At 33.4% G+C, this 15,650-nt stretch overlaps 2 protein-coding genes and 1 long non-coding RNA gene across 3 annotated transcripts in view; 1 reads left to right on the top strand and 2 right to left on the bottom strand.

Moving 5' to 3' along the window:
• The window catches only part of LOC134695741 (C3 and PZP-like alpha-2-macroglobulin domain-containing protein 8), a 2,279-nt gene extending 1,121 nt beyond the window's left edge, over positions 1-1,158 (bottom strand). Inside the window, exon 1 of the mRNA XM_063557142.1 lies at positions 745-1,158. Coding sequence (XP_063413212.1) covers positions 745-1,036 — 292 coding nt within the window. The 5' untranslated portion in view covers positions 1,037-1,158. The remainder of the gene's footprint in view (positions 1-744) is intronic.
• Positions 1,159-7,274: 6,116 nt separating this feature from the next.
• LOC134696305 (cytochrome c oxidase assembly factor 8-like) lies at positions 7,275-7,933 on the bottom strand. Its single transcript, XM_063558022.1, has one exon. It carries the CDS (start codon positions 7,837-7,839, stop codon positions 7,294-7,296), a length of 546 nt encoding a protein of 181 aa, XP_063414092.1. The 5' UTR covers positions 7,840-7,933; the 3' UTR covers positions 7,275-7,293.
• A 2,937-nt stretch (positions 7,934-10,870) lies between these two features.
• LOC134695584 (uncharacterized) lies at positions 10,871-11,916 on the top strand. Its single transcript, XR_010102820.1, has 2 exons — positions 10,871-10,980; positions 11,547-11,916. It is a non-coding gene; the product is annotated as an uncharacterized LOC134695584 (long non-coding RNA).
• The last annotated feature ends 3,734 nt before the right edge of the window (positions 11,917-15,650 follow it).

The raw sequence follows: 15,650 nt of genomic DNA, 5'->3' as shown, positions 1-15,650 counted from the left end.
GACATGGCTAAAAATGAAAAAGACAAACAAATAAATTATAGAACGCATGACACAACATATAAAACTAAAGACTAAGCAACACGAACCCAATCAAAAACTGGGGGTGATCTCAGGTGCTCCGGAAGGGTCAGCAGATCCTGCTACACATGTGGCACCAAGATAGTGCAATGCTCGTAAAAAGAATGGAATATAAGATGTTTGTAAAATTTGAATATGGAGACATACTTTGTATAATCAAGGTCAAGACAAGCATTGACGTAACGGTTATTTTTCAAATTGGACTTTCTAACTTCATATCTATCAATTTTGAACAAAATGTATAAATCTACGGGGGAAGAACATATTCTAAAGTTACATATATCAGCATTTAAAAGGGCGCATTAAATTTTATCTGAAGCGAAGAAAACTATAAAACAACAGACTGAACTTCAGAGTAGACAGAATTATGGATCGATATGTCTCGTTTCTGATACTTTCATCGCAGGAGATGTGAGGTTTCAGTCAATTAGACTAAAAACAAACGACAACAATAATCAAAATGCTAAATGGCAACATACAATTCTCAACAATATGAACGTGTAAATACAATATGTCGAGCTTCAAACATAAAATCTATAAAAAAAAATTAAAAAAAAACAGTGGCTGATTCAGAGTGCGGGGTTGTGGGTTTGAACCCCCTGTTTTAGACGATCAAGGCATTGTATGAAAGTTTAAAAGGACACAATAAGCTGTTTTTGTTCTTACCTGAAGGTGATTCAAAATTGTCATAATGATTACCACGCAGTGATGGTGTACTAGAGGGTCCAAAAATGAAGAATCCAGCTATCGTTAAAACAGTTCCTACTATTATTCCAACAAACAATATAACACAAAGGCGAAGCTTTTTCTTCCATTTCCGTTTTGATTTGATGTTTACTTTTGGTTCAATATAAGTATATATTCCGCTAGAATGTTCGTTTAAAGCCGAATAAATATGAGGCACACTTTTCCTTGTATCTGGTACTTCGTAACCATTTGATTTCACCTGAATTTCCATCCATAAAATATGTTGAACGAAATTAAGATGTGTAAAAATATAGTTTTATTTGGTTTTAATAACTACTATAAGTAAGTGTTTAATTGTATGTCTTCATTACAAATGTACCACGCTCTGGGTCAAGTGGCTGTCTCATATATATAGCATGATATAAGTTTTTTGGTTAAGTGTTTTGTTTCCGGTTAAGATACTAGCTATGTCACAATATGTATATATATAAAAGTGTACACGCAGCAAAGCTGAACCACAATGATACATATATATAGTACTTTTAAATGTTTGTGCAATAGATATTTACAAGAAATACATAAAATGCTGCAGTTCCAAATATATGAAATTGTATTTTTATATGCATTATACAGTGGCTGATTAAGAACTTTTCATAAAGGGGAGGGGCTGACTGACCTAAAGAAGGGGGACCGCTCCAGTCATGCTTCAGTTATTCCCTATATAATCAACCAAATTTTCCCACGATATAACTTTTCCCGTCCCCCCCTTTCCTTGCAACTACCTATGCTTTATAAATATGTACATTCAATAACCACTAAACCAGTAACTGTTTGTGTCCTGTACTCGAACGACTTACTCTTATAACAGTTACTGTATTTCGACCGTTCTATTTAACCTTTATTCAGCCCGGTGAATCATTTGTGATATAAGTTCATGAAGTTCAAACGGAAACAAATTCATATTCAACATAATACAGCAAAATAAAATTCATGTATGGTTTTACATGTACATATTCGGATATACTACAGTAGTGTTTCAACTACTTACTAGGCATCTAATAACACATGACTTGACACATAATTTCATAAGAAAGTGACCTCTTTAAACAAGCCTTACAAATCAATCAAATACCATCTATTATTGACACATAAGAGATATGGTATTCTAGCCCAGATTAGCGTAAATGAGGTCAAGATCAGTCGGATCCTGCCAGACAGACATGTAAACTTCACAATAACGTCTTTCACTAAATATTTTAAACTAATTCCATTGATTTTATGTTGACAGTTCTTTTAAAATATAAAACTTTACTATAAGTATTACGTAAACTCAACATAATCCAAGAAATTGAGGTCAAGGTCAGATAAACCATACAGAAATACATTTACACCTGTAAAGCATGATGTCATCAAATTCACCAAATATAGTTGCCCTTTTGCTTTTAGTTTCTTACATGTAGAAACAGACGTAGCAAAGAATACTAATCATCAACCAATGAACCATGAAAATGAGGTCAAGATCAGATGAATCTTTGATACCCTGCTAGACAAACATTTACACCTTACAATCCTTCCATAAAAAAATATAGTTGATCTATTGATTACAGTTTTAGAAAAGCAGACAAAAACTTAAAACTGAGCAATGAACCATGAACATAGGGTAAGGTCAAATAAAATCAGCCAGACTGACATGTACATCATAAAATATTTCCATACACAAAATATATTTGACCTACATGTATTGCATACAGTATAAGAAAAAAAAGACCAAAACACAAATACTTTACTGACCACTGAACTATGAAAATGAGGTCAAGGTCAGATGACACGTGCCAGTTGGACATTTACACCTTAAAATCATTCCATACATCTAGTAAAGCAGACCTGTTGGTTATATAGTATCTAATATATTGACTTGACCACGAAAAATTAACTATTTCAATGACCCATGAAATGAGACCAAGGTCAAATAAGAACTGCCTGACGGACATGAGGACCTTGCAAGGTATGCATACATTAAAAATAGTCATCCTTTTACTCATTATATAATAAGAAAAACAAGAATGTGTCCACAGTACACGGATGCCCCACTATCATTTTCTATGTTTAGTGGACCGTGAAATTGAATTAAATTCTCTAATTTGGCTTTAAAATTAGAATGATCTTATCAAAGGGAACATGTATATTAAGTTTCAAGTTGATTGGACTTCAACTTCATCAAAAACTACCTTGACCAAAAACTTAACCTGAAGCGGGACAGACGGACGAACGAACGGACGAACGAACAGACGGACGAACGGACGCACAGAAGAGGAAACATAATGCCCCTCTACTATCGTAGGTGGAGCATAAAAATCATGTAGTCACTGAACCATGAAAATGTGGATTAAGGACAATGGTCAAATGACAGACGGAAACTCATAACTTAAGGCATATGTGTACAAAGTATGAAGCATCTAGGTCACTCGCCTTCTTTAATCTAAAGCTTTTTAGAAGTTAGCTAACGCCACCACTATCCATATGTCGAGCCTTCTGCGACAGAAAATAAAGGCTTCACAAAATCTGAGCATAGACCAATGAATCTTTAAATGAGGTCAAGGTTAGATGAACCCTGTCAGAAAACAAGTACACCATGCATATGGATGCAATCATTCCATATGTCAACCTATAGCTATTACCCATATTATCTGTGAAACAGACATAACTTTGAAAACATACTATGTAACCCCAAAGGTGCATTCAAAAGTGGGGGTCCACTGACTGCCTTAGAGGGGGCCTCTCTGAATATGCTTCAGTGATTCTCTATATAATCTTAAGGTCAGATACAATATGCTAGCCAGACATATACACCTTACAACTATTCCATACATGTACACCAAATGTAATTGCGCTATTGCTTTTTAAAACTAGAGGCTCTAAAGAGCCTGTGTCGCTCACCTTGGTCTATGTGAATATTAAACAAAGGAAGCAGATTGAAAATTGACTACAAAGGTCAATAACTCCTACAGGGGTCAATTGACCATTTCGTTCATGTTGACTTATTTGTAGATCTTACTTTGCTGAACATTATTGCTGTTTACAGTTTACCTATATCTATAATAATATTCAATATAATAACCAAAAACAGCAAAATTTCCTTAAAATTACCAATTCAGGGGCCGCAACCCAAAAACAGGTTGTCCAATTCATCTGAAAATTTCAGGGCAGATAGATCTTGACCTGATTAACAATTTTACTTCATGTCAGATTTTCTCTAAATTATTTGGTTTTTGAGTTATAAGCCAAAAACTGCATTTTACCCCTATGTTCTATTTTTAGCCTTGGCGGCCATCTTGGTTTGATGGCCAGGTCACCAGACACATTTTTTAAACAAAAAACCCCAAAGATGATTGTGGCCAAGTTTGGATCAATTTGGCACAGCAGTTTCAGAGAAGAAGATTTTAGTAAAAGATATATAAAATTTACGAAAAATGGTTAAAAATTGACTTTAAAGGGCAATAACTCCTAAAGAGGTCAACTGACCATTTTGGTCATGTTGACTTATTTGTAAATCTGACCTTGCTGAACATTATTGCTGTTTACAGTTTACCTATATCTATAATAATATTCCATATAATAACCAAAAACAGCAAAATTTCCTTAAAATTACCAATTCAGGGGCCGCAACCCAAAAACAGGTTGTCCAATTCATCTAAAAATTTCAGGGCAGATAGATCTTCACCTGATTAACAATTTTACCAAATGTCAGATTTGCTCTAAATGCTTTGGTTTTTGAGTTATAAGCCAAAAACTGCATTTTACCCCTATGTTCTATTTATAGCCATGGCGGTCATCTTGGTTAGTTGGCGGGGTCACCGGACACAATTTTTTAACTAGATACCCCAATGATGATTGTGGCCAAGTTTCAAATAATTTGGCCCAGCAGTTTCAGAAGAGAAGATTTTTCTAAAAGATTACTAAGATTTACGAAAAATGGTTAAAAATTGACTATAAAGGGCAATAACTCCTAAAGTGGTCAACTGATCATTTTGGTCATGTTGACTTATTTGTAGATCTTACTTTGCTGAACATTATTGCATTTTACAGTTTATCTCTATCTAAAATAATATTCAAGATAATAACCAAAAACAACAAAATTTCCTTAAAATTACCAATTCAGGGGCAGCAACCTAACAACGGAATGTCAGATTCATCTGAAAATTTCAGGGCAGATAGATCTTAACCTGATTAACAATATTACCCCATGTCAGATTTGCCCTAAATGCTTTGGTTTTTGAGTTATAAGCCAAAAACTGCATTTTACCCCTATGTTCTATTTATAGCCATGGTGGCCATCTTGGTTAGTTGGCGGGGTCATCGGACACAATTTTTAAACTAGATACCCCAATGATGATTGTGGCCAAGTTTGGTTAAATTTGGCCTGGTAGTTTCAGAGGAGAAGATTTTTGTAAAAGTTAACGCCGGACGCAGGACGACGACGACGGATGACGCCGGACGCCAAGTGATGAGAAAAGCTCACTTGGCCCTTTGGGCCAGGTGAGCTAAAAAGGTCATGGTAAAAATAAATCTGACATAGATATGTATCATATTTCACATTCATTTCCATTCACCAAATTAATCTACTATAAACCAACTAAATTTTGCGAGCAATTTATTTTTGCAGACTTTCCCCGAGTAGAAAAATAACGCGAAATTAAATTGTCACAAAAAGGAATAACTTGGATCTTTCCCTATCAAACAATTTTAAGTAAATAAGAAAATCGCGAAATTAAATCGCTGCAAAGTTGACTAGCTGGGTATAAATGCAAAATAAAGTACCCGCGAAAAATAAGTTGGTTTACAGTATTTTGCTGATAGTATCTCAGTATTACCTAAAGCTTTCGTAAATCAACTAGACATTCGGTCCAGTAAAACATTCTTCTTAACTGGACCAGATACTTTTTTACAGGACACTAATACATATTATTTGGACAAAATTAAAAAGTATATTTTTTTGTCATTTAACTTTTTCCAGTAATGCATATCAATTAATTGAAACTAACCATTTTTTACTGGTATTTGTCCAGTGACTAGCAACCATAGGAATAACTGGTATCTGAGAAACAGACTAAAACTCAAAAAATTAAAATTGACCAATGAACCATTAGAAGAAGTCAAGGTCATCAAAAACCTGCCAGGCTGACATGTATACCTGCTTTGCCTTACAATCAATTCATTAACCAAATATAGTTGACCTATTACTTAAAATATCTATTTTGTTTTAGGGATGTATATATATACTCTCCATCTCCCGCTGCATTCTGTATGTGCCTTTCCTACGTCAGGAGCCTGTAATCCAGTGGTTGACATCATATTCCTTGCTGTACATGTATATCGAAAAAGTTGACTATATGGTGTATGGGTTTTGCTCATTTATGAAGGCTGTAAGGTGAAATATAGTTGATAATTTCTATGTCATTTGCAATCGGTCTCTGGTGGATAATTGTCTCATCAGCTTTTATACCACATCTCAGTAATTTTGCTAGAGCTCGTCACTTTCTTATTTTACGAAACGATATACACTTCATACATTGTACCAACATGATAAAAGTATCCCACTATAAAGTATAAATATTTTCATTGGATTTTACTTTTTTATACATTCGTTATAAATAAATACATGTACAGATGTACATGTAGTATATACTGAAACAATTTTGACATGTCTGACAGTCTGAGACTCATGTTTATTTATAAACTTCATGTACATTTTTTTGTAAAATGTAAACAGCAATCACCTCAAGTTATTTTCTTATAATTTCAAAAAGGATTTTGAAAAATCATAATTCATAGCAAAAAATGCAAGAAATTTAAACATTCATTTGACAGTGGTCAAACTGGTGGTGCAACAGCTCAACATAAGAACAAATTCTTACAACAAAATACTCACTAAAATTAAAAACACAAATCATTCAGTTTCAATCTACAATTTCACATGTAAAAAATGTACTAATGAATTCAAAAATTGTTAACTTTTTATTTTTTCAACTTCTTAATTTCACAGAAATCTCTTTCTTTCTCTGGTCTCTTTTCAGTCTACACATGGTCTAATACCTATAGTCAGGAGCACAATCATAATTTCACAGTCACTTTAATTATTCTTTGATATGAAAAAAAACTTGACTTGATGATAGAGTTTCCCTGTTTACATTGTACATTTGTGTACATTGCAAATTCTTCTCTAACAAGTTATAACCAGACAAAATGGAGGCAATTTCTGACATTCTGTATTTCCCTTGATTTTCAACAAATTCTGAATCCTTGTGAAATTAAACATGTTAAAATATATATACATGAACGCTTGAATTATACAAAAAATCCATATGGACTTCGACCCCTTTCACAGGTCACACCTGCCTCATACTTATTTCATTCATTGTACATTGTATGCATGGGTCTCAGAATGCTCATGACCTTTTAGTTTCATGGACTTTTATAAATGTCAGGCAAGTATATTAAAAACACTGTAATATAGTTTCTTAAGCTACGTCATCCTTTTTTAACTTTATTCAGTAATTCAAGTTTCAGTCTTTCGATGAAAACTCTCAACGATAAAGCAAATAATGAAAAGTTTCTTCTGTACCATTCTCCGTTGTACTTCACATTCTTACGAAAGTTTTCATTTAGAAATTGTCGATAAAACATAGACATCTCCTCTGGCGTTAACTTTGACGGTACATCTTTATCTGTAATGTCAGACTCTACTTTTTTCTCTGCAAGTTTTGTTTTCACAAATAATTCTTTTTCACGAAAGAAATCGTCATTATGTTTCGTCCAAAATTTATTGTTAAAGTCAAGAGTATCTTGCCGTAACATTCGGAACTTCTTCTGTAATGCTGTTTCACTTTCTGGTATGTAAAATTGTATTTGTCTCATGTTAGAATCTTTCTCTGGTGGTCCTACCCAATCTCGTTCTAACTTTGCAGGTGGTTTTGATTTGAACTTTTGTTTATCCTTTCTTACGTTTGACATAGAAATATACCTGCTGTAGCAATAACTTTGCCATGATCTGAAGTTTTTCGCTAGATTATTCATATATATTCTATTTTGCAGTTGTTTTATAACCTGCTCACGTTTTCAACCTGATTTTTTTACTTTACCGGAAGTTTACAAAGCGACTGTAATTATCTGTTCACTGACGGATAGGAATGCGATTCCGAATAAATATTATACCTTTTTTAAAACAGTTAAACTTCATAGAAACCAGGTATATCCTGCATTGTACATGCATCAGCTTTCTACATGTCAATTTTTAACATACGTTTGAAATCATATTATATAAGAGAGCAGTTGCGGATCCAAAAATTTTGGGTTGTTTGAATAAGTAACTAATATTTTTTTCAATTTCAAAATCTTAGTCGACATTTTTTGAAAATGACCGCCAATATGGTAATTTTAATAAATTTCCTGTTGACAAAACTTATATTTTTTCCCCCAAAAAAAGAGGATTTTGTTATCCCAGGAATACATTACCTTAGCCGTTTTTGGCACATTTTTTCAAGTTTGGAATTTCGGGTCCTCAATGTTCTTCAACTCAAGTTAATTTGGCTTGTTTGGCTTAAAATCTATTTTGATCTGAGCGGTTCTAACGAGTCTTATGTAGACGAAACGCGCGTCTGACGTATTAAATTATAACCCTGGTACCTTTGATAACTATCCTCACTAAATACCCCCCCTTTTCCCAATTACAAAATAAATCAATAAAAACAAATGTACTCGAAATATATCCACTGAAAGAGCGTTGGATTACAATAGACCTCACTGTGCAATATTATGACGTTTGGTCACCGTTAACAACGCGATAGTTCTATATGGGATCACGACTGAATCCCGAAGACACCGACCAGAACAGAAGATGCGATTTATATTCGTGTTAACGTGTCTTCTACTCCTGAACGAAAATACACTTTTCCGGTATGTATAAAATTGTTTCTTAGCGATATGAAATTCGTTTTGAAATCAAAACTATAGTGCAACATGCCAGTTCAGAATAACGGATAATATGCTGAAAAATGAAATGTTGGATAATGTTTGAATTTTGATAATGTAAACTGCGTGTAATTAGTTACCTTCCTTGCATGTTTTGTTGCTTACTTTAGCATGTTTACCAGCCCTTTCTATAACATCAAAGTTTAGAAAAAAATAATATTAACCAATATATATATATATATATATATATGCATTTTGGGCATGATCATACTAGCTTTAATTGTTGTTCTAAATGTTGCATTTGTTTCAAGGAATATAACGGTGATTATCGGTTACATGTATACCAAACAGGCACAAGCCGTATAGCACCGGCAGCCATACATGTATATCAGACGGTCCAAAGGGAATCTAATATAACATATTGAAGTCTTCTGGATATTTACCATGAGGTCCGGGCACATAGTTATCGTCCCTTGATTTTACAAATATAGTCCCCAGTGGCGGATCCAGGAATTTTCATAAGTCGGGGACCACTGACTGACATAAGAGGGGGCCCCGCTCCATTCACGCTTCAGTGATTCCCTATGATAAGCAACCAATTTTTTTCCAAAAAGGCCCCCCCTAAATCCGCCTCTGGTCCCTAGTCAGTGTAGACAGTGTATTTACTTGCCATTTTTTGTCCTCTTCCAAATGTATTTCCTTATGATTTATGCCTCAAATAGCAAAACGAGAGATGAAATTACACTGTAACAAAAAATGGGTCTTGAATTTTAAATTAAACAAGCGATTTGTTCGAACTGACAAAGGTTTAAGATTTCAAGACCCACTTTAACATAAACTTGTTCATATATTAAGTTAGAGCCGATTAAGTTTTCTATGATTTTGATATAATTTGTACCCAAAGTAGTATAACAGCACACTGTAAAGATATTATTGAGAAAGTGCAGGTGAGATTTCTTTTTATTTCAATTTATATTTTATCAGTATTGTCTTAAAGAAATTTGCTACGAAAAAAATTGTGTTCTCGGACCATGATTTTAACCATTAAATAAAAGTTTCAAAATAAAACAATAAAAATCCCTTTCAATAACTTTTTGTTTATCTTTACAGGTCCAGATACCAGTACAATAAATATTCTTACGCTAATACTGACAGATCTGGACATGATGGATTATTCTGGGTAATACTATAAACTGTTTGATTTTGTATCATTTTTGATTTTATTTTTTTAGGGGGGGGGGCGGGGAAGGGGTGCACAACATCCAGAAAGTATTTTCAGTTAAAAAAGATCTGCAAACTACTTTTTGCTAGGAGTAATTATAGTGTTATAATATAAGTATCGTCCGAGTTATTTATTTCTTTATTTTTATTTCATTTTTTTTTAACTCAGCTTTTGTCATAATTTTGGAGGGGCTTTCAGCAGTGCAATTATATTTACAAATGAGTATGTCAACTTTCTTAAATTTTTTTTAGGTCATATTACTTTGATTAATTCTGAAAATATCAAATCCATGTTAGAATCTGCTTTGTGTGACCACAAGGAGAAAAAAATCTATTTATTCATGTTTTCAAAATTAACATAACTTGGGGATCGGTTTGACAGGACGGAAGAGGTTAAGTTTTTGGGGGACAGCAAGCAAACAATACACATAAATCGAAAAGATATCAAGAGGTCATTTGACCTGCCTTTAAGGTAAACGATTCCACTAACACATACATGTATCAGCATAAGGCACAGATGGCACAGAATACTTCATGTGAAAATCAATAAAAACTCTAAATAATAGCTGATTGTACCCTTTTTAGGGCAGTCACAAACTGTATATAACATCCTATGTGAGGAAAATCGTATGTATATTTCAACAGGTCACAAACCAGACCTAGCAACACAATAAAACCTGAATATAAACATTGACAAAAAGAGTCGAAAAATGATACAAAAAGGGACAATCAAAACACAAAGTCGGAAAGACTTTAAAAGACAATCTACAGAATACTACATATTTAAACTATAGCATGTATAAATTGAGCAGCACGAACCTCACAAAAAATTGTTTGTCGTAGTCATATCTATCATACGCCACATATGGCACCCTTCTACTCCTTTACATTTACATGCAGTGTATTTTCTTTTTACTTTTAGGGTCAAATTAGACATCTTGATGTCGTTTTGCTGTTGCTGTATCTTTTGATAGCTTACATTGCATACAAGGTGCTTTGATTTATCACGAGAGATCATCACGAATCGTAAGTATCAACCAATATTGAAAAATCCTGAAACGGTTGTATGAGTGTCTAGGTTGGAGGGTCCTTAATTTCTGAATTATTTACAGCATAATACATTGAGTGGGTATGTAGAATCTTTCAATTGGCTGGCATGCTTTTTAGCTGAACCGTAAAGTCATTATTAGGTAAAGTATACTACCCTCCTTTCGGAGATCCTACAGACAGATAGATTGGTTAAACATGTATGTCGAACTAGTCCACTCTCAAAGGAGGGTAATATACCTAAACTAATAATGACTTCACGGTTGAGCTAACTAGCAAGCTAACCAACGATTCTACCATGTCTACCTTAACCTACACACTCAATTGCATTATTCTGTAAATCAGTGTAGTGATTTAAATTTTAGAAAAAACGCTTTTATTTCATAATTTTTTGTAGTAAAGGACAAACTATTTATGAAACTTTATTTCGTTTTATTAAACCGAATACACGTAAATTCTCTTGTACTAATTGGTAAATGTAACATGTTTTAATAATTATATATTCAATTTGGGAATACAACACACGACTTTCTTTTCCGTTTCAGAATATATTCCTTTTTTTGTGATGGAATTAAGACAAGGTATCAAGGTCATCAAAATTACGATATGAAAGCACGCAAACTATCCAAGACAGAATGAGGCATTTAATATGCATATGGAACGGCCGTACCACCATTGAAGCCAAATATCTGATAACAACCTGACAGAAAGCAAGAAAATGAAGAAGCGTATGTCAAGAATCAAAACACTTTAACTGTAAATTTATGAGAAGCATATCCACCTAGCACGGCGAAATTTTGTTAACCTCCATACATCACGAGAAAGAGAAAGGGAGACTTTGGTGTACCAATTTCGGACAAATTGAAAGCATTTGAAAGGAAATTAAATGTTATTTACCTGGAAATCGTTTTTAGATCGACCTTTTATTTATTAATTGTCGCACACCAGCCTAGTAATTTTACAGCAGAATGCATTGAGTGTGTAGGTACAGGTAGAATCTTTGTTAAGCTTGCTTGTACGCTGAACTGTGAAGTAATTATTATGTTAGGTATACTATCCTCCTTTCGGAGTAGTTAAGTCTTTAAGCCAGATAGATTGGTTATCTGTCAGACTAGTCAACTGTTAAAGGAGGCCGGGAATTTTCTCCAAACCTAAAAAAATACTTCACGCTTCAGCTAGCTAGCAACCCGTCTAACAAATAATAATTGAATGCTTCTTTTTGTAACTTTATTAGGGTGTAAAGCGTTGACCGAAGTACATTTTGCGGAAGCGCTTCATTTTAAAAATGTGCGCACGGTCAAATTGCAACGCTTTTACAACCTTATGAAGTCATAAAAATAAGCATTCAATACTTATAATTACATTTTTTAGCTAGGATCATGAAAACAAAATGTTTATCAAGTTTAATTTAATTTACCTGTGCACTTTATTGTGGGACCTCGTGTCGAATAAAAAATAATGTTGTAATGAAGTTGATTGAGGAAAAACGCAAGATTGAAGTGTTCATGTAGCCAATCAGAATGAAGGATTATAATTAAACATACATAGATATTTCCTTCATCTACACACTCACTGCTTTCTGAAGCTTTCGATATCTTAAATGAATTACAAAAAATCTTTGTCCCTTTATCAATAACCAGTTAACGGAATGACTCGATATTTGATTATCAGATTAACTTAATATACTGTTGTAGCGTGAAATCGTTTTCCGATCCTTTAAAGTGGGTCTCATTGGGGTCTAAGCGTGACACGCCGATTTTTTGTAAGCGTGACACGTGAAAGTCAAATGATTGTGTCGTGAAAACGGGAAATTAGGTCTAGCGGGACCCGGGAAATGACAAAAAGAAAGAATGAGAATTGCTTACGTGTATCACATGAACTTTAATTTGAAAATTAATCTTCAATGGTACTTTTAAATGCATTGTAAAGCAACATATTTCAAATTGCACGAGTCACAAAATTTTGAGATAGTGATTTGTATCATAATATGTCAGATATGACAGTTATCTACAGTGCTCGACCCAGTAACCGTTTAATCTCAAACCTCATATATGATGTGTGTTCGAGATAATAAAGGTAGTGATGTAAACTGCGTGCATTCTTTGTCTATTTGGTCCGGGTCTCTTTTTTGCCTTATTATCAGACGAGGTTCGTGATGATGAGGCGAGACGTTGTATCAAGCTTTGATATTTTAATCCACTTTTAATAAGATTGTGTGCAGTAATGCTTATATATTTAAAAAAAAAAATTCTTTTGAGAGAGTTATGCTAAATAACAATTTGATAAATTGCTCTTTTTATAATGTTTTGAAAACAGTTGGTCTTTTTTCGTACTCACGATTTTGAGTCGCAAGTTTATGGAAACTTATTTGTTTTATAACCAGTATTAAAAAAAAAATGGATACACAGTGCAATATTTGTATGTCTCATGATCTACCAAAAAATCAAAGTGAGATAAAGAACGCCTCCCACTTCAAAACTAATTAAGAACTTTAATTATTAATGAAACATCATCTATTAAAGGTTGGTCATTTTCCTTCAGGATAACCTTATTTCTCTGTTTTTTGTGCTATTTTCACATTTCTTGGGCGGTGTCAGAAAAATATTTCTCCTCACTAGTGAAATATCTGTTCTTGGCAAATGGTTAGTAGAAATTCTATTATGACGTCAAAATTTCTTGGTTTCTTCTGAATTTTCCTATTGTGACGTCATGAAAAAAGGTGACCATTCCTGATGACGTCGAATATAAAGAACACAAGTTATCTGTTTAAAAATATCATTATTTTTCCTATCTTACATTGTATCTCGTAGAAATATCCCACCAAAACCTAATCTGAACCCATATTATCTCGGGGCCGAAATCTAAACCACAACTTTTGAATACATCTAGATCTGACACATTGGTAAAATTTTAATTGTATAATAAAGAAAAAACTATTTACTAACATTATTAGTAAAAAAAAGATTTAAAAAAAAATAATAAGTAAGAAAAAATCTGCCAGGACAGTTAATTTTAACGAAAAAAATGGCTGAAATTGCCGAGAAATATTTACATATAATAGGAATTAATTCTCTAAATCAACTGTCTGGCATATTATTTTTGTACGATCATAAAGTTTAGGGAATAATGTTTATAAAAAACTATAATTTGATATTTTCTTTTGTGTTCAAAGTTAAAAAAATCTGCCAGGACAGTAGCCGATTACGTTAGAAATTTTGTTGGAATCATCTCTAAATCAAAATATAAAGTTGAATATCTTCTTCAATTCGAATGTCTGGTAAGCAAATGATGGTTCATTGGAAAGTTTGAAATGTGAGGTTTAAGAAATTAAAAAAAGATATGGACTTTTATTTCATTAACACAAAAATAATCTGCCAGGACAGTAGCCTACTCCATTTAATTTCTGTATACTTTCACAACGCAATATCTAAATGTAAATGCAATAGTTTATTTATTGCGATTGTCTGACATATAATGTGATACTAAATTAAAGTAACAGACCCAATTATAATATAAAAATAAAAAAAAGAAATCGATGTTCTGCCTATCAGCCATCCTATAACTTAATAAGGTTGGCACGTGCCAAATTTAATCCGTGTATTCTGTAGTCAGTCAACCATAATCTGAGCGTGTGGCGATGAATACCTTTGAGAAATAAGTTTGTTTGCTTCTAATTATTCATCAAAAATAAAATTAAAAACAATACACATCGAAACACTTACTAATTCATTTTTAACTAATTCATTGATATCGAAGAAGCGAATTTCCGGTACAAAGATCTACAAATGGCAACGGTAGAGCAGGGAAATGAACAGGACGCCTTCACATGCCCTATTTGTTTAGAGACACTCAAGACACCGAAAAGTTTACCATGTTTACATACCTTTTGTGAAACATGCATTGGTGAGTTTATCTTATCCACTGAACAACGCGCAGAACAGAAACTTTCGAAGTATCCCTGTCCCGTGTGTAGGGCAAATGTTCTACCCACAAACCCTGAAGACAAAACATCACATTGGGCAGCATCACTCCCACATAATTTTACAATTTCGTCATTGATATTAATGCAAAATGCAAAGAGTGTTGAACAAGAATGCCATATTTGTAAAAAGCAGAAGAAAATTTCCAAGGCTACACACTGGTGTAGAGAGTGCACCGAAGCTCTTTGTAACGAATGCTTGCACCTTTAGGTCTTTGCTGACCATAAAATTGTTCAAATTAAAGAAATAGATGCGTCTGCCTCCGAACATGAGCCCGAACCATGCATGATATCGGATTCGTGTCCAGTTCATAGTTCGAAAAATGTGAACACCATGAACTTTGTTGCGTTCTTTGTGTCACTGTTCAACATAGAAAGTGTGAAAATGTTCAAGTTATTCAAGAAATGCAATATCTGAAAGCTAATAAAATAAACGCACTCGTGTTTGAAGTAAATGATATTAAATTGAATATAGGAAATATAATAAAAGACAAACGTGCAAAACAAGTAAAACTTGAAGCTGGATTTACAGAAATTGACGGAAGAGCTAACAAACTTATTGCATCCATTAAAGATAACTTAGACGACATTTTAGCCTTGTTTATTAAGGATCTAAACATTAAACGTGAGGAACAACAACACGATTTTGAAAACAAACTAAAAACGTTAG

Source organism: Mytilus trossulus, chromosome 14 (assembly GCF_036588685.1).
Source record: "Mytilus trossulus isolate FHL-02 chromosome 14, PNRI_Mtr1.1.1.hap1, whole genome shotgun sequence".
In the NCBI taxonomy this organism is placed as follows: Eukaryota; Metazoa; Mollusca; class Bivalvia; order Mytilida; family Mytilidae; genus Mytilus; species Mytilus trossulus.
This window is presented reverse-complemented; position numbering and strand designations above follow the sequence as displayed.

Bases quoted from the DNA above. Each gene is read 5' to 3' on its own strand.
- LOC134696305 (XM_063558022.1), bottom strand. From the start codon at position 7,839: ATGAATAATCTAGCGAAAAACTTCAGATCATGGCAAAGTTATTGCTAC.